The sequence below is a fragment of the Nicotiana sylvestris genome, chromosome 1, assembly GCF_000393655.2.
Source record: "Nicotiana sylvestris chromosome 1, ASM39365v2, whole genome shotgun sequence".
NCBI lineage: Eukaryota > Viridiplantae > Streptophyta > Magnoliopsida > Solanales > Solanaceae > Nicotiana > Nicotiana sylvestris.
In genome coordinates, this window is record NC_091057.1 from 298,524 (window position 1) to 321,376 (window position 22,853).

Sequence of the window (22,853 nt, forward strand, 5' to 3'; positions counted from 1 at the left end):
TAAAGTTTTAAGGGCATATGTGGTCTAAAACATAGGCGACAAGGATAGTTTTGGTATCAAAAACAAATGAAGGGTAAAATATGAGCTATTTCAAATAGTTCAAGGGCAATTTTGGCCTTTTTCCGTTTATTTCAGATATGTGACTTATAAATCGTATTCACTATATGATTTATGTTTACTTAGTTTTTCCGACTCTAATTTGTATATTCGACAAGTGAGGCATGCTTAGTTGGTAAAAATAACTCTATCTATGACCGTTAGATCCTGAATTCGAATCACGCCGGAGTAAAAGCGTTAAAACACCGCCTAAATTGGGAGGGTTTCATTGAGAAAAAACAAATCTGTATATTCCTAATACGTGCAAGGTGCGTTGTCTTTCATATTATTTCTTTTTTCTTTCAACGTTAACGTTACACCTCTCTCTCATTTTTGTAGCTATTTCACCCTCCTCCTCTCTCTCTATTCACTATTCCACCATCAGATCTGGTACTGGGAGGAGGGTGGTATAATCACACCTCATCAGGTTCACATTTCTATTCATTTAATCCCATTCATACCTTTTTTCCTATAGATCTCCTTATTTTCATTGATTCATTCATATGTGTAATTTTTTGGTTATCTGTCATTTGTATTTCCAATTTTTGAACTTTTTTGTACCTTTGGTGATTTGAGTTGGAAAATTGAATCCAATAATGGTAATTAATAGCGCTTCAATTTGTTATTGGATTGATCAGCAATTTTTTAAAATGATGAAATAACGAATTTTGAATGGAGCAGGAAATATAGAATATGAATCGTGGCTGGATTATATGGCATTTTTATGGAATTTTGGGTTTAATGCTTATTGATTAACCTTTTTCTGGTATTTGTTTATTTATTGTTTGCATTTACTGAATCTACTTGTGAAAATGGCTGCAGTTTTGCTATGTCTTTGATATAAAATCAAATGCAACAAAATGCCACTGCATATGATTTCGTACTTGGATTGGTTGGCAAAAGAAATGAAAAAAAGGCAATGAAACAAGGATAGGGTGCAACAATTTCACTGATGATTTGTGCTATGACGTGTTATATGTAATGTGCATGTTGATTACTGGTCTTGAAGATGTCTTTATTTGGTTGTCTTCTTCGTGGAATCTATGCCTCTGTTTCACTTGTAAAGATTGGATTTTTGGAACTTGTGGGTTGAGGAAATGACTTCTAACCAGAAACTAGTTGCAAATGAATGTCATAATTCTTTTTTCTTTTCCCAGTGAAAGATGATATTCCTTTTTGAACACCTGAAAATCTGCTTAGTTGGACGACAGAGATGGTGCAGCGATATAAATGACTTTCTTCTGTCTCTGCAGAATCACTTGAAGGGTGCTCGTTTTTTATAGAGTACCTGGCCTGCTAAGTATACTCCAAAATGAAGAAGGCCTTTGGTCAAACTGTGAGAGACATGTAAGTTTAATTAGTTCTAAAACTCTTGTATAAATTCTGTAGTAATTAGCAGAATACTGTTTCTGCTTTGTCCTCCACCATTTGGCACTTCTCATTTCTCTATGTCAGAATTGAAGTACAGAAAAAACAAATAGTATTCAATTAGGTTTTTAATTTTTTTTGTCTTTCATATGTTGCTTGCTTGTGTTAGATCTTTGGCTTGATATGAAATTAGTTACTTTTCCCTCTTATTGCAGCAAGCGAGGGGTGAACAAAAAAGTTCTTAAGGTCCCCTCAATAGAACAAAAAGTAAGCGATATTCCTTGACCCTTTTGTTAGATTGATATCTGTTATTTATGTGCAACTACAAAACTAGATCTACTTCAGGAAATACAAAGAAGGGACTGCAAGTTTGTCTTGCCCATCCCCAACTAAATATTGCAGACCTTTCATTTAGGACTTGGGGTTGAGGTTTATCTCTTGAAGGCTGGAGCGCGAAACTAAAATGTGGAGCGTGTTCATTTTAGTCTTCATTGAAAAATGTTTAATATAAGAAACGACTGTCACGAATAAACTTTTGAAAATGTAAAAGACTTATGATGAATAGTGATATGTGACTATGAAATTATTGTACAGACGTTTTGAAGGGTTAAGAAAAAATGCATTCTTCTTTAATAGCCAATAATGCATTATGTTTTAACCTCAAGCCTAATGAAAACATCCGAAGGTGTTGCTAACCAGACCTATTGCCTTGATGGAAGCATCATGCCTGGATACAAGAAGTGATAGTTTCAAAACTAATCTTTTTTTGTGGTAAGTAGTTCAAACTAATTAAAAAAAAGCATGCTTCTTTGAGTTAGGTCATTATCTATATGTTGGTCCCATTTGCGAGGTGGTTTTCTTTTACTTTTGTGAGTTTGAATCTTATGAATCGTTTGTAAAGAAGGGAATAAGGAGAAGATGTGGCCTGGAAGGGGAGTATCAAATCTGTTTAAGTTCAGAAACAACTAGGTTCTGTCCATAATTTCAGTCTTTTGCACTAATAGATCCATCCATATGTAGAACATTGATGCCCTTGTTAATGACTGATTTAGAAATCAGGGTTAAATCCTAACAGAGACAAAAATTCACTTGGTGATTTCTTTCCATCTGGCTAAGCCTTGGTGGGTTAACCGGTATCTATGCTGTGGGGAGGTAGCAGGTACCGGTGGAATAGTCTATGCAAGCGACCCGTGCACCACCTTTGTCAGAGAAAGAGAAAAAGAATGACCGATGACTGTCGAACTATATTTTGCATTTCTCGCCTTTTATTTTGGTGTTATGTATTTTTTGCTGCATATGCCACAACAAACCTATTGCCTTTTCATTTGCTTGGCGCTGAATGATAGCCCACACTTTGGGTCAGAGAATTGGATAGACCAAAATCTAACATACCTGTTATCTATGCCAAGCATATCTTTTTCGACTCTGGTTTATATTGTCTAATCTTAAATGAACGGAGCTGCACAGGAAGCGTGGAAAATATGTTGATCTTCATATTACTTTCTACATGATTTTCTCATCTGTTTGCTTTTTGGCATCTTAAGGTGCTTGATGCGACTAGCAATGAGCCCTGGGGTCCTCATGGATCACTTCTTGCAGATATAGCTCAGGCTTCAAGAAACTAGTAAGCTTGTTTGTGCCAGCATCTGTATTTAATTGTGCTATTCTTTTTTGCTTTTCTCCTATTTAAGAGTTCATTGCAAAATTTTCAGTCATGAGTACCAAATGATTATGGCTGTAATTTGGAAGCGTATCAGTGATACTGGAAAGAATTGGCGGCATGTGTACAAGGTTCGTGATGCTTGACTTTGTTTTCCTCCTCCCACCCAAGGTTGCATTTAGAATGTCTCCGGAGAATTATATCTTCTGAATGTGGCATTTTTTGTGCTACCAGATCCTTCTGTATCATACATGCTTTGCTTGCTTTGTTATATGTAGTCTAATCTAATGTCCAATGGTTAATTTCAGGCTTTAACTATTTTGGATTATTTAGTAGCCAGTGGGTCTGAGCGCGTCATAGATGAAATAAGGGAACATGTATACCAGATATCTGTAAGTTTCTTCGTTGTTTTTGATTTATGAATGTGGTGACATGTTTTGCAAATTTTTAGTATCTGGAAAATCTGTTAATTGTTGTTTTCTCTGGTCATTATCACAGACATTATCCGATTTTCAATACATTGACTCTAGTGGAAGAGATCAAGGAAGCAATGTGAGAAAGAAATCTCAGAGTCTTGTCGTTCTTGTAAATGATAAGGAGAGGATTCAAGAAGTCCGCCAAAAGGCAGCTACCAATAGGGACAAGTAAGTCTACTTTAATCTGGTTATTTGTCTACAAATTAATACTGCACTATGTTCATATTTGTCCCTTGTACACAGGTGATACGTAAATATCCCTAACTATTGCTTATTCCAGAATAGACCCTTGTGGTCCGGCCCTTCCCCGAACCCCGCGCATAGCGGGAGCTTAGTGCACCGGGCTGCCCTTTATTACTTGTTCCAGAAATTTGGCAAATATTTTGCCAAACTTTTGTTCTTTTCCATTGGTAGTCCTTACAATGGCAGGGTGTCTTGAATTTTCTCATCTTCTTGGTAGATTCCGCAACACATCAGTGGGTGATATGCATCAACCTGGTTCGTATTCAAGTTCAGGAGGATATGGTGACAGATATGAAGAGGATCGTTACGGAGGCAGAGATGAAGAGAGAAATGGTTATGGAAGAGATGAGGAAAAATATGGCAGGTATGGTGACTCATACAGCCGTGATGGGGATCGCTATGGTAGAGGTTATGATGAACGCAGCCGAGATGGAAACAAGGATGATGATCATCGTGGAAGAAGTCGAAGTGTAGATGATTATAGTTATGACTCAAGAAGTAGGAGCTCTGACAGAGACAAAAATCGTGCTTATGATGATGATGATGGTCAATATTCTTCTAGGTTTGTCTTTGCGCCTTTCTGTATATCTAAGAAGGCATTATTTTTCGTGACCTAGTGTAAGTTTCAAGTTCTGATAGAAAACTGAATAAGATCTCTTCTAGCACCCTTTTTGATTCCTGCCATTATTCTGAAATTTGATTTGCAAGTTCCATCTATTCGTTAATATTCTGGCCTTCTTCACTAGTAATGCATTGCTTTAATCTTCATGACTATTACCTTTTACCAACAGAGGAAGTGGTGCAAGGGCTGAGGATCGTTCTCAAGATGGAAGGTGATACTATCAACTCTTTTTAGTTTTTTTTTTTTCTATTTTTTTTTTTTTGATAAAGTAAGATGATTCATTGATTGGCATCAAGAAACTTCTTTACTTTACAACCAGCCTCCGACCCAAGGTGCTTTTAGAAAAGGTCCGCGGGGCAATCAAAAAAGACTTGCTTTTGACGCCCCGCTGTGCCGACCAGCAGCGGGATGCTACTTACGAGCTGGTCAGGGACAGGTTCCGGTCACTCTTTAGATGCCATGTGGGGTCTTGGGAGGGTAAGATGTACGCAGCCTTACCCCAACCCCTGGGGCAAAGAGAAGTTGTTTCCGATAGAGAACATGCTAGTTCCAATACAGGATATTATAATAAGTCTGGGAGCTAGCCAAAAAAGATCCAAATCTAGTGAGATCACTATTAGATCAACTCTTTTTAGTTTTTCTTAAGTTCTGTTACTAGATTGGTTTAGGTGACCCGAAAGAGGAACCACAACACATTGTACTCTCTTGGATGACTTAAACCTTATATGTATAATGTGTATATGTAGCATCAGATGATACATAAATAAACATATACAACATTAGATCAATTAGAGAATGGTTCTATCTATGACAATATTAAACATGTTCAATTTCAGTGTCACTGATATGCGGCTAGAAAGAAGGTTTTCTGAACAAAACCTTGATGCACCTCCCAGTTATGAGGAAGCTATTGGTGCATCACGAAGCCCCACACATAGTGAAAGGTAATAGTTGTGTGAGAAGATTCTTAACTCAACTCCTCTTCCTGCAAATTTGTATTGATCTTTATTTTTCTTTGTAAAAGGAATGGGGAAACACCTTCAGCATCTGCTCCTAAATCTTCTTCTCCTCATTCAATTGGGAGTCCAAACCAAGCAACCACCCCTGCTCCTGCTCCAACTGCTGCTTCATTGCCCACTCCAGCACCAGCTGCTGCTTCACCAGAGAAGAAGGATATTGAGAGTTTTGATGAATTTGATCCCCGGGCTTCTTTTTCAGGTAGTGACATACTTTAAAGATCAGCAGGCAAATTAATACTTAATGCTCAAGTATACCAGTGTAGTCAAACACTTTGGAAAGGTGTTTTCTGGTAAAGAAGGCATATTGGTTTCCTTTTGTCTTCTCTAGCTGGGACCTTAGTAATCCTTAGTTGTGTGGGTTATCCTCTGTCAATTAAAGGTGTTACTCAATCGCGTTGCATGCTTTAGGTCATTTTACTTGATTGGGGTTGATGAAGACCTCTATTCTTTGAAGTTTTATGACTTTTTAGAAACTGTTCAACATGAAAATATATTTTGCCATTTTGGAAACTACAAGTTCATATTTTACTCTATGGAATACACCTAAAATAAACAGAAAATTTTAAGCTAAATAAATATGCTGATACAGATATACTCCTTTGGTAGGTTTTAAGAACAAAAAACTTCTCCTTTTGTCTTCAAAAGCAATGATCGATTCTCAAGAGGAGAATTTTGCAATTTAAAATGACCAGTTCACCAGAAAGATAACTTCTATAATTTACTTCTTTTAAGACCCACTTCTCACTCAGACAACACTCTCTTTTCTTATTATAAGACTAAAAGGCAACTTGTGCCCCCACGTTATCCCCCTTTTATTCATTCTTATCTTAAAAAAGGTACGCAGTCACACGTAGACATCATTGTTTGGCATAGGGATCATAAAATAAGGGGCAATTCAGAGATTTAACTATATAAATTGAAGCTACTATATGGATTTTGATTTCTTCATATGTTGATTAGTGACATTTATTTGATTGATAGGTTATTTTTCATGTCACGTTGGAAAATCTGATACTTTTTATATGCTTTGTAAATGCTACCAGACTCCATCTACCCTATACTTTTACTTATTTATTGCACATCATGGCATGTGTTACTTAACTGTTCTGAGCTAATACTTATTACTGCTGTTTGAGCAGTGGCCGGAGCTCAATCGAATGGTGCCATGCCGACTACTTCCGGTGGCACTGAAGTGGATTTACTTGGGTCCTTATCTGAGCCATTTTCCTCCAATTCATTAGCCCTTGTATCAGCAACTACAACCACCTCTGACGTTAATCCTTTTGGGCCTACTAGTTCTGAACCTATGTTTGGCGGAGCATCACCTGCAGCTTCTGTCCCTAACCAGGTTGGCTTTAATTCATAGACAGGTTTACTTTGTACTTCATTTTATGGCCTCTTCATCCTAACAGTCATGTACTAATTCACCTTTACAATGTATATTACATTCCCTCCAGCGCACTTGATGTTATTTGTTTGATACCATTTGCCTGGATATTTATTGACAAATTTTAACACATTTTGGCTTTATCTGTGTGTGTGGTTGGAAGGAGGTTAGATAAGCCAAAAACACAGCAGACATGAAGAGGACTATGTAAATGGAAATTGACGATCTTAATCATATGTTGTATGCCTATATCATATTACACACCAGTATTTTAATCATCATCTGTTGTCATTTACGTAACAACTGAAGTTTGCGCTTTCCTGTAGATGTTTGAGGATCCTTTTGGTGATGGTCCGTTCAAAGCTGTACCGACCTCAGAGACAGTGCAAATTCATCCGCAGAACATTGCTCCTCCATCTTTCCTTCCTAACTCAAATCAAAGTGCTGAGGTTTTTCTGTCAGTCCCTCAGAGTGCTGAGGTCCCGAGTACAACATATGCAGCACCCAATTATGCTCAGCTGGAGCTGTCCACATCCAACCATGATATTGATATATTGGCTGATATTCTCCCGCCTTCTGCTCCTTCACATTCTGTGCATCCCTCGAATGACCATGCAATCCCAAGTGGCCAACTTGCGGCACAGACAGGTTTTCCATCTGACAGTTGGCTAGCTGCACAGCCAACAGGTCATGCTGCTTCACTAACAGGTTTTGCAGCTCAACCTGGTTTACAGTCACCGCAAACAAGTTTTCCCATCCATGGGCAACCTGTATCTCAGATTGGGTTCTCTGCTCAAACGAGCCATTCTCCATCTTTTGGTGGTTATTCGGTTCCACCTGGCCAAACACCACAGACAAGTTTTGGGCCGCAAAATGGCCCTGCATCTCTTAATGGCTTCCCATCTGCATCGGGTTCATTTCCCCACCCTGGAATTCAGGTCACTGCTGGTCACTCTATGCAGACTACTGCTAACTTTGGAGGCTACAGCACAGGATTGGGATCTACAGGTTCAGTTGGTATGCAAATGGGTCAAACTCCCACTGGATCATCTTTCTTTGCGCAGCCAGCTACAGCATCCGATATACCTTCACAAATGAATTTTCAATATTCACAAAATCAAACAAGTAATTTATCAGTACCCTCACAGTCTACTCCAGTTTCAACAGCTCTCATCAGCAGCAACCAGCCAGCCAAAGACAAATTTGAGACAAAATCTACCGTTTGGGCAGATACGCTGAGCCGTGGATTGGTCAATTTGAACATTTCTGGACGTAGGTTCTCGTGCTTTTGCCTCTCCGAAATCTGAATATCTTTTCTTTTTCTTCGTAGTTATAAAGTTGCATTTTTGTGTATGCAGCTAAGACAAATCCTTTAGCTGATATTGGAGTGGATTTTGATGCTATTAACCGCAAGGAGAAGAGGATGGAGAAACCTAGTACAGCCCCTGTGACATCAACTGTTACCATGGGCAAAGCAATGGGTTCGGGTTCTGGTATTGGTCGTGCTGGCGCAGGTGCTCTAAGGCCTTCATCAAATCCAATGGTAGGGTCTGGCATGGGCATGGGAATGGGTATGGGTGCTGGTGCTCCTGGAGCGAGTGCGGGCATGGGAGTATATGGAGTAAACCAGCCTATGGGAATGGGCATGGGAATGGGGATGAATAGACCAATGAACATGGGAATGGGCATGAACTTGGGGCAAGGAGTCCACATGCAACAGCCAACTGGATTTCCTCCTGGATCTACCATGCCAGGAGGCTACAACCCCATGATGGGCAACGGTAACTATGGCCAACAATCATTCGGTGGTGGATACCAATGAGCTTAAGCCTGTCAATTCGGAAAGTACAGAATGTTTCCTAGTGAATAGCCTGTTGAGCTCACCATCTGTTGTAGAGTCCATACTTTTGGGTTTTACATGTAGTTTTTGCGGATAAGAGGTTAGAGTTGTATCTTAATTCATTCTTTCAGCATTGTTCTATAGTTGCATTACCAATGTCCCCTATTTTGGGTCAGAGAGCGCTTGCATAGATGACTCAAACATTGTTTAGTTGTGTACAATTGAGGATCACCTATCTCAGGTGTCCTCTTTTTTTGCAATTCGATCCATATATACATGTAGATTTTTTGGAGTCATTGACTATGGAACACCAGATTGTTGAACAATAATATGATCATTCATTTTATGTATTGATTCACTGACATACATCAGTCTTTTTAAGTTCTTGTCATTTTTTGTTTTTATTCTTGAAAATTTCCTGTATTGGTTCAACCTGTTCAATCTACTACTAACTACTCTTATTACTGTAGTAATAGACTAAAGCTCCCATGAGTGTTAGTTGAGCTCCACGTTGATCTCTCAACTGTTGAGGTAGCTTCTAGGACATGATTGAAATTCAAGGGGGTTTTCCCAAAATATGCACTTTTGGCGCAACAATTTCAGTGGTATGTTGTTGTCACGACCCGGATTTCCCACCCTCAGAGTCGTGATGGCGGCTACTAATGAGAGCTAGGCAAGCCAACCCTTAACTACCTAATTCATTACCAAATTACTTCTTTTTAACAATCACAAGCAATAACATGAACACAACAGAACTTTAAATAATTAAGCGGAATATAACAATGAAATATCTGAAATCAGCGTCTATTACAACTTTTAAAACCTCAAAATGCCCAAAATCTAGTGTCACAGTATCACAGACTGTCTAAGATTACTACATACAAGGTCTGAAGAAACAACAGTACACTGTTTCTGAATAAAAGACAAAGGAAACAGGAAGTAGAGATAGAGGAAGACACCAGGGCCTGCGGACGCCTGCAGGTCTACCTTGGGTCTCCGGGTGGACTAAAAGAAGCACTCCAACTACTGTCTGAAAGCTGCTCCTGGATCTGCACACAGTGCAGAGTGTAGTATCAGCACAACCGACCACATGTGCTGGTACGTGTCTAGCCTAACCTCGGCGAAGTAGTGACGAGGCTAGGACCAGACTACCAAATAAACCTGTGCAGTTTAAATATATACAGTGGAAAAGAAAATACAGAAATAACCAGTCCATGTGAGAGGGGGAAACATGCTGTGGGGGAGATAACAGTTCTGAATAGAAAGGCATCAAGTAAGTAAAGAAGCAACATAACTCGAATATCAACACAGGAACAGAAATCAACAATTTGCACGGCATCACCCTTCGTGCTTTTACTCTCGTCCTCACCAAAGCAATTATATAACAAAAGTGTGCACGACATCACCCTTCGTGCTTTTACTCTCGTCCTCACCAACGCTATCATATAATAAAGATGTGCACGGCATCACCCTTCGTGCTTTTACTCTCTTTCCTTACCATATAATCAATAAAATCGGCACGGAATGGTACATCGTGCGGCACGACATCACCCTTCGTGCTTTGCACTCTTTCCTCACAATATCAAACAATGCACGACATCCCCCTTCGTACTTTAACACTCTTCCTCACCCAAACAACAATCATAAACAAGGGGCAAGGGAATAAATCGGATCATATAGAAATCCCGGCAAGGGAACAACAACTAAATAATTAAATCCTGGCAAGGGAACATTTTAATAACTCTTTCTCTGTCTTTCACTTTTACTTCATAACTCACTTTACCACTTGAGGCAATGCTCTAAAGGGTCCAATCATCTCATATACTTTCACAATTCGTATTATAACTTGAGCCAATGCTCCAAGATGTTCAAAGGTCACAATTCCTTCCACAAACTTTTCACAACAACAAGAAATCATCACCAAGGCATGAAAAATACAACGAAATCAAGATGTTCATGATATAAAGACTCACGGTCATGCTAGACACCAATGTATAGATACTCGTTACCATGCCTATACGTCGTACTCAACAAATACCACATAGCAATTAGGACTCAACTTTTAATCCCTCAAGCTAAGGTTAGACCAAACACTTACCTCGATGTCACGAATACAACTGAAGGTTCAATTATAGCTTTACCTCTTGATTCCACCGCCAATTCGCTCGTATCTAGTCACAAATTACTTAATTACATCAATAAATACTAAATGAATCAACCCCAATGCATAAAAATGAGTTTTCCAAAGTTTTACCCAAAAAGTCAAAAATCGCCCCCGGGCCCACATGGTCAAAACCCGAGGTTCGAACCAAAACCCGATTACCCATTCCCCCGCGAACCCAAATATATGATTTGTTTTGAAATCGGACCTCAAATCGAGGTCCAAATCCCCAATTTTTGAAAAGCCTAGGTTCTACCCAAAACACCTAATTTCCCCCATGAAAATCTTTGATTTTAAGTTGAAATTATGTTAAAAGATGTTAATGATTGAAGAAAACTAGTTAAAAATGACTTACAATTGATTTGGAGAAGAAGAAATCCTTGAAAAATCGCCTAAGTGTGTTTATGTTTGAGGGAATATGAAAAACGGGTTTTAAAATCGGTTAAATATAGAAGTTGCAGGTTGCAGGTATGAGAATTGCGAACCCCGACTTCTGATAAGCTGGGAAATGCGAACAGGGTTCGTATTTGCGAACCCTTCAGAAATCCCAAACTTTCGCATTTGCGAACCCTTCAAAAATCCCAAACTTTCGCATTTGCGACTTCGCATTTGCAAAGAGGATATCGCATTTGCGATCATAGAGGATTAAGGCAGGCATCGCATTTGCGACGGCTACTTCGCATTTGCGAAGAAGGCTGCCCAGGCCAACTCTCGCATTTGTGGTCCATGGCTCGCATTTGCGAGACTGGCTTCGCAAATGCAAAGCCTGCAGATCAGAAACACACCAGCTATTTTTCAAAGTTCAAAATGCACCCGTGGCCTATCCAAAACTCACCCGAGCCTTCGGGGCTCCAAACTAAATATACACACAACCTTAAAAATATCCTACGAACTTATTTGTGTAATAAAATTACCAAAATAACCTCAATAACAACGAATTAAACCTCAAAATCATAGAATTTTCTCAAACTTCTTTAAACATCAACTTTAGCAATTTAGGTCCGAATCACGTCAAACGACGTCTGTGTTTTTACCAAATTTTACAGGAATGTCTTAAATCATATATAAGACCTGTACCGGGCACCGGAACCAAAATACGGGCCCGATACCATCATGTTCTAATCAAATTTTATTTCAAATTTCTTTAAACAATTCCAGAAAACAATTTCCTTTAAAAATTCATTCCTCGGGCTTGGGACCTCGGAATTCGATTCCGGGCATACGCCCAAGTCCCATATTTTCCTACGGACCATCCGGGACCGTCAAATCACGGGTCCGGGTCCGTTTCCCAAAATGTTGACCGAAGTCAAATTAACTCATTTTACAGTCAAAAATTATCATTTTTCACAGATTTTCACATCCAGGCTTTCCAGCTACGCGCCCGGACTGCGCACGCAAATCGAGGTGATGCTAAAAGAGATTTTTAAGGCCTCAGAACACGGAATTTCTACGGTTGTTTTTAATAAAATACCATAAATATGCAAAATGCATTTGTGGAATGATGGAAACCGTTATTATATAGGCCATAAGTCGGATATACTAAATACAATTTGTAGATTATATGCTAGATGCGATTTATAATTTGTGTAAATATCATACATTATACAATAAATATGTGATTCTTAGTTTAGATATATATTAAATACATGAATGTATTATATGCATTTGATTTGTTCTTTTCACTAAATAGTAAAACATTTAATAAAAATGAAGTGAAAAGTAAAGAAACTAAAAATAAAAAAGAAAATCTCTCTATTTTTTTTTATTGATTTTCTTTTTCTTTCCATTTCAATTCCTTAATCTCTCTACTATTTTCTTTTTCCTTTTTCTTTCTATTCCTATCTTATACGGCCTCTACAAACTATTTTTCTTTTCTTTCCTTCTATTTTTTTTTTCCAATAGCTGCTTTATCAATTTGTTTCATTAAATTTAACATTTTGGTAATATATTATTCAAAAACCTTTAAAAAAAAGGGGAAAATCTTTTTTTTACCACATCCAATTTAATTCTTGGGAGTTACTGTATATACAAAACCTTAAATAAAAGAATCAATAATTTTAATTGTTACACTTCTAGTTAGGTAGGAGAAAAATGCGAAAAAGTGATAAAAATAATTGGTCATTTTAGTTCTGGAAAAGTGCCACGTTACATCTCTATAAGTTAGATACAAATCGTATTCTTCATGCGAACCTATAATCTATTAGTAAAATCCAGCAAAATATAAGAACTTCTATACCATATATTTTCTATTCTCCAAAAGCAAAAAAAAATAGAAAAATGCTTGTAACACCAGAGTCACTATTGCGACACCATGATCCATATACAACACACACAAAAATAAAACAACAAAAGTGACTTGAAAATAGAAGTTAGCATACAAACCACAAAAGTAATGAAAATTCATAGAAAAGCTAGCCAAAATTAATCATGTATCATTAAAATAAAAGTTTGCCAAATTTCTTTACTATCTCTTCGAACTAGATAGAAAGATATATTTAGTATCATCATCTTCTTCTCCTTGGTTTATCCCATATACATAAACATAGTCTGATATATATAAGTGTAGATGCACAAGCATTTGCTGAAATATTTAATTTTATTCTAATTTTAACATGTAATACGAAATACTGTTAAAACGAAAAAGAACTTGAAAACTCATCAGCCATGTAGTTCAAATAAAACCAGAAACCACTTATTACCCCAATCGACCAGATGTTGGATCTCGACAACCTTTTGGGCTGAATCATAAGGATCTGGTACAAAGAGCCCGTTTGGACATACAAAATTCTTTTTTTTCAAAATTTTGTTTGAAAACAATGTTTGCTTATTAGTATCTTATCAATTTTTTCAATTTCATTTGAAAATGCATTTTCAAACTGGTTCTTACCAGTTTTTCAATTGAAAATGAGATTTTGCTAGTTTTTTATTTTATAAATTTACGCTATACTTTTAAAATTTATAAAATGGCCCCATCAGTTATTAACCTACAACTACCCACCTGTTTCTCCTCGACGTCAAATGAAGCTACTACAACGGATAATGAACCCTTATCTTGTGACGACTACCCTATTGGTACTGGGCCTGTGAATATGAATACAACTATTGTTAATAGCCGCGGAAAGCGGACCATGTTACAAAATGTGATATTGATTTTACATCTTCTGTATATTGCAGTAAAGCAGAATATGATGACAGTTAAATAATAGCATGTTTGATTGTTTATTTCATGTAGGATAACCAATTTGCGATGGTTTTGATATTTTTTACAAGTTGCGGGGTATAAATCATGTTTCATAGTTTTGAAAAAAATTTAGTGAAATTCCAAACTTTGAATTTTGTTTTGGTAATTTAAGGCGAAACGCCTACTAAATATGTAAGTCGCATACTTTGATTGCGTTTTAGAAGGCGCATTTGCTAAGTCGCATTTCGATTTTATATTTATAGCATTCTAAACAAAAACGGTACAAATTACTCGTAACTGCAATCGAGGAAAGATCTCGAGTTGCAGGGAGATAGCGCAAACAGCTGATTTTAACTGGTAATTTCTTATTTCCCTTTTTTTTTTTCGCTTGCTATTAGTCTTAAATTATACGGGTAAATTATATAAGTGGCTGCTATTGATGTTTTACAGTAGAACTCAGTGATACTAGCTGAATAAAACTGCGACATTCTTGCCCTTTTGTCAAAGTTTCTGATTTCTTTTTGTTTTTCCTTGAGGACAGATTGAAATAGAAGTACCCCTTTTGTTTGCAGAATCTGAAACCCAAAAGAAAAGGACTTGGAATGTCTTGTTTAGCCAAAAATCCATTTTTATTTAAAAAAAAAAACTTAAAGCTAGAAATAGTAGTAGATTTCTCTGTTATCAAAAAAAAAAAAAAAAAAAAAAAAACCACCTTTTGAGTTTTAAAAAGAAAAAAGGGAAGGTAAAATACATTGCTATAGAGACATCAGGCCATCTCCAACCTTACCCCATTTCCCCATAATGAGGGCAATTTTTAGGGTAATGAAGCTCCAATCCTCTCCCATTTTTGTCCCCAAAATGGGGGATGAATAGTGTTCCCTCAAATATGGGTTACACTATTCATCTCCCCCATTAGTATTCATGCTTTGTTTATTATTATTTTATTATTTAACTTTTTTAATTTATTTCTTTATATATACCTAATTATGTTTATGTAATATCTTTATGATATTAATTTTGCATCTTAAACTTGGCGTATAATTATGATAAATTAATTTTCGTGCATTTATTATTTTTATGTAAAATTATAAGTTAATTTTATTATAAGTTATAATTGTACAAAAAATATATAATCATCTCAAAAAATGGATGGTGCAAATATAAAATATTAGATGTTGCTACATGATATAATGACTACATGTATTATAGTGCACAACACGATAACCGAGAATGAGTGTGATCTTAATGCACCAATTCAAGATGATTTGGAGGTCAACCTCCAACAGTAAAAATGGCAATAGATGAAAATCAACGATTTCAAGAATTTTTAGCTCGACATAGAAGAATTAAGGACAAAGATGTTCATTTTGCACTTCGTAATGCATTAATAGATCATTTAGGGGAGAATACTAGAGGTTGAAGTTGAATATTGATGTAGTATTTCGAATGAATCTTATCGTTATGTACTATGTATTTAATTAATCTTGTATCGCAATGATTTCACTTTTATTTGAATTATTAGTTAATCTATAATAATTGCTTACAAATTATATTATTTAAAATTTTATGGAATTGTTTTAATGGAAATTACAAATTAATGAAAATAAAAGATGAAATTTGTTTAATGGAAATTAAAAAATAAAATTGAAATGAAAGATAATAATATAATATAGAAGATAGAGAAGAATATAAAAAAGAATATTCTCTTTTGGGGGAAAAAATGGGGGAATGGTTGGAGTAAGTTGTCCCCAAAATGGGGAAATTCTCATTATGGGAACCAAAAATGGGGTAAAGGTCGGAGATGCCCTCAAGAAATAAGAAGGTACAGGTGGGGTCAATGAGAAAAGCCAAAGAAAAAAAAGGAAAAAGAAAAGCTCTTTAATTTTACTCCCTCCATTTCAATTTGTTTGGCATAGCTTGAATCGACATGGACTTTAAAAATAAAAGAATACTTTTGAAATTTGTGTTCTTAAATATGTCGTACTATAATGCTTTTGAAACTTGTGGTCCTAAACATGTTATAACAAATTTGTGGCAATAAAAGTCTCTCATTAAGGAAATATAGAGTTGTGTCATTCTTTTTGGAATAGACTAATAAGGAAATAGTTCAAACAAAGTGGACTGAATGGATTATGTGGAATGGCTCATGAAACTTGTCTAATAAGATGTGCTGCTTAGTAAATTGTCTTCTCTTCTATGTTCGATAATATGTGCTTCTTGTTGGATTGAACATCATCACCATCTAACTCCTCAACCAGGAACATTGATTCTTTTCAAGCCGAATTCCATATGAGGTTTGCGTGCTTGTAATTACTGAGAGCAGTGTTTGTCATCTTCAGTTTTATTTAACTTCTAGCAAAGGTGAGCTGCAGTATTTGTGAAACTCGTGGCTTATCTGTGCAAGGTTTTGCTTTTTAAGTCTTACATGTTGAACTTCTTCGAAAAGCAACAAACTCAAGACTGCATGCCGGCAGTTAAAACCTGAATGGACTTCTGTTAGCTCTTACCTTTGGTAGCACTTCTGAGAATCTCACAGATACTCAAGAAGAAAGTTCACCTGAGATTCTGAGAATAATGCTCGGCCAATCTTTTCTGATAATTAGCCAGGCTACGATTTTAATAGCTGCTAAAGCACTGCTGCTACAACTGCTGTCGCTTGTAGAATTAGTTTATACTGGAAAGTGAAGTTCTATATATGGGAGTAATTGCTGATAGCCCTTTCAATTTTATGTTTACTTTGTTTGTCAAATGAAAGTTTCAAAGAGAAAAAACAACATTTGGTAAAATAAAGAAGAAAAGGAGAAAAACATGAAAAAGAATGAGGTGCTTTAACTGGTTGTAATTTGGTTAACTGCTTAAAGAGCTGATTGGCTTCAGCCAGTGTATTGAGATCCATTTGAACTCAACACATGTAGGACTATTAGGTAAAGTGGATGAATCTGGGTTGGGTGACTTTCTGCTGTAATCGGTATACTCACCTATTTGTTACTATCACTCAATATTGAAAATCTATTTACTGGTCAGAAGTATAAAGTCTTACGCTAATCGTTTTGTAGGAAGGTATTGCAGCTCTGATTTTAGAAAGAGAGTAGCAGCAAGATGGCATATGAACTAGACGAGCAAAAAAGTGAGCGTCATCCTTTGATTAGCTTCTGCAGATTCCATTTTGTGTTCCATGTGATAGTGTTAGTCTAGTTTTTCTTTCTCATTTTTATAATCCCTGCTATGCATTTTCTCACACCTATATATGAAACAAAATAATGTATATAATAAGAAGCTTAAAAAGTGGTAAACAATATCCACTATTGTGAATAATGATGGAATTAAATCAAAAGGCTTTGTTCACTCAGTGATATAGTAACACCATATTTTTTTAATCTCTCTTAAGAGTTTTCAACAGATAATGATAGTAATATGTCTGACTTTCCAGTCAGTGTTGTCAAAGGCTCCTTTAATAGCTATAAAAATGACTTCCAGCCACTGTTGTTCTCCAAGTCCCCGGCTCTATGTACAAGGCTTTGTAAAAAAATTTAGATTTCACTGCTAATAGTATCCTCATCTTTCCCCGTCGGTCTCCAGATTTTCAATAAGAATTTATCTTCGAAGAGAATTCACCATTTTTCAAAGGAACTTGGTATTTTTGTTCCCCCCACCCCCCCCCCCCCAAAAAAAAGGCATAAGACCCGTTGCCTTAAGTTTGCGGTTGGGTGATCAAATTATGTTGAGGTCCTGCATCTGAGTCTCACCGCACTCAAATAAAATAAAAAATCCACGTGTTTGACTAAGAAAAATAATAAGATTGGCCTGTGAAAGAGCATATGGAAGACCAGTATAAATAAAAATATGTCCTCTCTTCAACAATTAAACTCTTTTATTATTTGATTCACTCAATGTAATAGCTAGTCTTCTTTAAAGAATTTATCTGGTTGGAAAAACTATTTTTTGTCATGATTCAGACCCACGCTTGATCTTGCCATTAGAATACATGTGCTTACACGCTTTTTTTTTTCCTTTTGTGTGTGTGTGTGTGTGGTAGAGAGAGATCAATTTGCATGCCTACATGATAAACCTTATCCGTTTCCAGAGGCTTCGAAGAGCCATAAATGCATTCAAGTTTTCATTCGAGATCTGCAGCTCTAACATCTGACCTTTAAACTTTTTATTAACCTTGCAGAGGTTGGGTTAGGTCTCATTGGATTTGGCATCTTTTTCACATTTCTTGCCATAATTTTATTCTTCGACAGGGGTTTGCTTGCGCTGGGTAATGTAAGTAATCTGTAGTTATGGATGTCTTAACTAGTCTTGGTTTATGAGGCTACCGACTAAATATCTTTTTTATACCTTGTCCTAGATACTTTTGTTGGCAGGTGTAGCACTTTTGCTGGGCTGGCGTTCCACATTACAACTCTTCAAAGTGAACTACAAGGTAGATATTTTTTGGATAAGTAAAAGTGCACAGAAGTAATTGAGGAATATATCCTATTCTCCTGTTAAAATTCATAGCATTTTCTGCTACATATGTTATGTTACCAATTTTCTGTATATATAAGCAATCTCGTATTTCTGTGGTGTAGTTTAATAGATCTAGCAGATTTATCCCTTCCATGTGATTGATTAGGCATACATCATGCTTGTTGCTACACCTAATCCTTAGGCATCGCTGAAAGCTTCGGTTGTTAAATTCGAACACGTCTCAGTGTGGCCTAAATATGACCCTGAAAACTAGTTGCTCTCTATCACGAGGTTATTTTTCTGTCTTGTTAGATAGATTTTTAAAATGTTCTCAGAGTTAAAGCTTTTTGATCAGTTTTGCTTTCTATCTGAAAATACTGAAGAAAGAAGATTAAGAAATCCAGGAATAGAAGGTCACGAAGGGGCAAACCATGAAGTATGGATAATTGTGTCTCCTAGATGCTCAAAATATTCAGAAAAGCATCTTTGAAGGAATGAGAAGAACACTAGAATTTTAACCCATAAAGCCTAAAATCATACCGAATAAAAGGCTATTAGGAAAACCATCCGATTCTCTGGGAAAAGATCATGAATATAAAAAATTATGAGTAATAACTTAACTCTTTTGTGAAGCAATATTAACTTCTTGTTTTAGTAAAGGAACGAGATAAAGGGTTCGATGTTCACAATTTCCCATGTGTATTGAAATTCTGGAGTTTATAAATTGCATCTTCTGCAGATATTTCTGGTACCCGCCAATGCTATTTTCAGATTCTTACATATCCAACTATTGCTCTAGTTTAGTTCGACTTATATTTCTCGAGCTATGTAGAATACTCTCTGTTCCATCTCTAATCTATGATATTGAGCTTGGTCAGGTGGCTTGGTTTCCATTTCTTGTGGTCATAACTCTAGGCTTAAGTTACTTTTTAAAGCAAACCCCTAAGCTCTTTCCAGAAAGTAGAGAGGGAAAGAAATAAAAGCCCGATGTTTAAGTGAAAAAGGGTAGAGGGCAGATCCATTATCCTCCGAGCTTTGAACCATGCACCACGCTCTCGGGGATTTCTCGGTCATAAAATAAAATGGGGAAAGTTGGGGGGGGGGGGGGGGCTTGTAGGAAAGAGAGAGAGAGAGAGCTAGTCTTCTATGTTATTACAGTCTCTTTTTCTGAATGATACTCACGCTAATGTTTCGGAAGTTAATAGGTTAGCACTTTCTGCTCTAATCCCAGACCTTCTTACCTATCTTTCAAGGGCTATTGGTTCTCTAGTCCATGCTTTCTCAACCTTTACGTTCATGCATTGCTGTTTTCTCTGTCTTCTGTCATTTCGCTGCTGAATCCAAATGCTTTATGTTCTCAACTCTTACTGTTTTAATACGAAGCAAAATGAATATAGTAATAGTCTTCAAATTGTGAGGGAGAGAGCCGGGGGGAGGGGCACTGACATGGGGTGCTTAATTATCTCGCTCAAAAACATAAATGATGGTGTCACTTATTCAGTTTCTTTCTTTGACTGAAACTAAACAAGACTTTTGTTCCAGGGCACAATATCATTTATGCTCGGGCTCTTCCTTATATTCGTTCGCTGGCCAGTTGTGGGTATCATTGTGGAAATATATGGATGCATTGTTCTCTTCGGGTGAGCACCTTTTCCTGAATATTTTCCGGACAAGTTCTCTCATTTTTCTCTTCATGTTCGTCTTTCCTTGGGTAGCATAAGAGATTTAGACGTTGATCTTTTCCCTGCAGTGGTTTCTGGCCATCCATCAAGGTTTTTCTTTTCCAGATTCCTGTATTTGGATGGATTCTGCAGTATCCTGCTCTGGTGAGTTAATACTTATTTCTGTCTCAAATTCTGGTGGCTAAATTTTGAAAGAGAATATGGCTTCTTTGGGGCAGCTCTTTCAAGTCATTTTTCCTTTAAAAAGGCATACATTTATACTGATACATGGGGTTGATGATGTTCCTTTTCTTCCTAAAAAACGAGGAAAGCGGGCATTGTCCCTTGATTGGTTGTGTTATATATTGTACTGTTGCATGCCTGAATTCAATTTTGGCTATGGTCGCATTTCTTTCTTTTATACACTACTCATTGTTTGTTTTTTTGAGGTCGTTAAAATGGAAGTTATTTTCTGGTCTTTGATGGTTGTCTGGAGTTGCAATTTGGTCCTCAATGCATTGGTTGTGCAAATCACACTCCTATAGTGTTTGTTTGTGCTCAAGGTTCCTGGTGTACTCATATTGTTTAAGTTCGCATTTGATAATTGTTATGTGAAGGGCCAAATGTTCCTTATCAAAAATGTGAAGGGCCAAATGTTGAACGGAGGGAGTAAACATGCCCAGTGTGCCACTGTTGCTTATAACAGGGCGCCGCATTTTGGTTACGATCAAATTTATCTCATAATCTACTCTCTTTGGGGAGTAGAAACATATTAAATCTATCAGTCTGATGTAATTTAGTGCCCCAACCTTCCACCAAAATCCACACTTTATTCTTCACTAAATCAGGAGATGCATCATTAGAACTCAAAAGGCAATTTTTATGTTCTAATATATAAGTAGTAATTAATCTTTGATCTGCAATAAGTGCTAATAATTGGCCATTATGGTGTGCCTTAAGGGGGAAAAAAGGTTAGATGGTTGACAGTGGCATTTATTTTACAGATATGTTTCAGTTTTTGTATCCGAAGGTATCGTGCTAGGTTCTAACATCTTGCCACCTTTGTTTTCAGCTTCTTGACCGCTTTCGAAGCTAACTGATTAGTCTGCTCCAATTATCCTGTTTGATTCCTCATCATCTTTTGATGAGTTTTTGTGCCAAGGAAGGAAGAATATACTCAGCTGGGACATATCCAAATTGTTTGTCTTGTCACTTCTGTAATGCAGCAATTTGCTGTTTAGTTGTTCTTCACTTGGTATTCACCAATGGCTGACCCAAATGTAGGATTATAGATTATGGTTATTTCACTTGCTGCCTATATTTCTGCAGAAATATAATTCTCCAGTTTTCTTATACTATCCCCTGTTTCCCCTATCATTTCTGAGGAAACTTTTTATATGTTTGATTGAGAAAAGGATTGTAGTAATTGCTCAGGGGCAAGAATTTGTTCCAAATTGAAAAGCCTTCTCTTTAATTTGACCAACTCTCAGCCAATGGCACCTTTGGAAATCACTATTAAGTACAATTTAGGTGCTAAATTAATTATATTTGTAATTTATGTTTTAGCTTTGTAAATTGAGATGTTGAAACTTTTTCTCATATTGATATTTTGTCATCTTAATGAAATATGAGCATTTTCAGAATACAGTGTGAAATGTGAAACTAATTATTTATAGAGCTATCTTAAATGACAAGAGTTTAGACCTATCTCTCCATTTCATTAACCAAATCTTTTTTCGAGTCTGATTCAATGTACACTAACTCATAAAATGACAATACTTCAGTTCATACAGAGGCGTCACACTTATGGGTTTGAGATTCTAATCGTTTTAAGTTACTAAGTTCTAAATTAATAATTTATATATATTCAATAGAATTTTTAAGACAAATACAGGGTTTGAATCAAAACTATTGGGTTCGGCCGAACCCGATGGCGGCACTCTAGCTCCGCCCCTGAGTTCATATACTAAAATGGGAAATTTTACTTGTACTGTTCAACACTATATATGAAGATCTCAAGTTCAAACTTCTTTCTCTTTCTCTCTCACGAATGAGACCTACAATAGGTTTATCAAGACAACATGTCAGAGTTCCCACTGCCTTTCTCACCATGGAAATACCAAATCCATGATATCAGATCTCACCAACTACCCAACATATATGCAGCCAAGGTCTTAAAAATCTATCTTTCTTTTATGGGGTTCAAAATATCTAAATACGTAACTCCGTATTTATAAGATTCGTTCGAATACTTATAAATCACACTTGATTGATGCTTATCATTTACTTTTAATCAGCTAACTCATGACGTGAACTCTAATCTTTCAGTCATGTTTGTTGCCTTCTTGAGCCGAGGGTCTCCTGGAAACAGCCTCTCTGCCCTTCGGGGTAGAGGTAAGGTCTGCATACATATTACCCTCCCCAGACCCCACCTGTGGGATTACACTGGGTTGTTGTTGTTGTTGTTGTTCAGAGGCAGAGCTAGAGTATTAGATATAGTTTGGTTTAACACAATACCTTTTACTTAGATCCCGTATTTGTAGCCGGAAATATATTAAATACGTATAAATATTTAATTAAGAATCCGATAATTAACTAACACGAGCTATAGATTCCGTAACAAGTTCAAAACCCATAAATTTCAAATTCTAACTCTGCCTTTGTGTTGGGTGATCTCTTATTCTCCT

The 22,853-nt window shown here is 36.6% G+C and overlaps 2 protein-coding genes across 5 annotated transcripts; both read left to right on the forward strand.

The window, feature by feature from the left end:
- The first annotated feature begins 373 nt into the window (after positions 1–373).
- On the forward strand, positions 374–9,065 carry LOC104210547 (clathrin interactor EPSIN 2). Of its 2 annotated transcripts, XM_009759474.2 has the most exons (14): positions 374–523; positions 1,350–1,443; positions 1,680–1,731; positions 3,009–3,088; positions 3,177–3,255; positions 3,433–3,516; positions 3,623–3,768; positions 4,061–4,405; positions 4,635–4,676; positions 5,302–5,409; positions 5,490–5,683; positions 6,624–6,832; positions 7,198–8,143; positions 8,230–9,065. In XM_009759474.2, the coding sequence occupies exons 2-14, from the start codon at positions 1,409–1,411 to the stop codon at positions 8,691–8,693; spliced, it is 2,784 nt and encodes a 927-aa protein (XP_009757776.1). In that variant the 5' UTR covers positions 374–523; positions 1,350–1,408; the 3' UTR covers positions 8,694–9,065. The 2 variants fall into 2 exon arrangements, with proteins under 2 accessions (XP_009757776.1, XP_070017955.1); XM_070161854.1 differs by lacking the exons at positions 374–523; positions 1,680–1,731.
- Positions 9,066–14,301: 5,236 nt separating this feature from the next.
- On the forward strand, positions 14,302–21,645 carry LOC104210546 (vesicle transport protein GOT1). Of its 3 annotated transcripts, XM_070158130.1 has the most exons (8): positions 14,341–14,410; positions 16,312–16,414; positions 17,110–17,180; positions 18,228–18,319; positions 18,405–18,479; positions 20,048–20,145; positions 20,256–20,331; positions 21,239–21,645. In XM_070158130.1, the coding sequence occupies exons 3-8, from the start codon at positions 17,153–17,155 to the stop codon at positions 21,260–21,262; spliced, it is 393 nt and encodes a 130-aa protein (XP_070014231.1). In that variant the 5' UTR covers positions 14,341–14,410; positions 16,312–16,414; positions 17,110–17,152; the 3' UTR covers positions 21,263–21,645. The 3 variants fall into 3 exon arrangements, with proteins under 3 accessions (XP_009757772.1, XP_070014231.1, XP_070014234.1); XM_009759470.2 differs by lacking the exon at positions 16,312–16,414 and having other exon boundaries at positions 14,302–14,410; XM_070158133.1 differs by lacking the exons at positions 14,341–14,410; positions 16,312–16,414 and adding an exon at positions 16,793–17,021.
- The last annotated feature ends 1,208 nt before the right edge of the window (positions 21,646–22,853 follow it).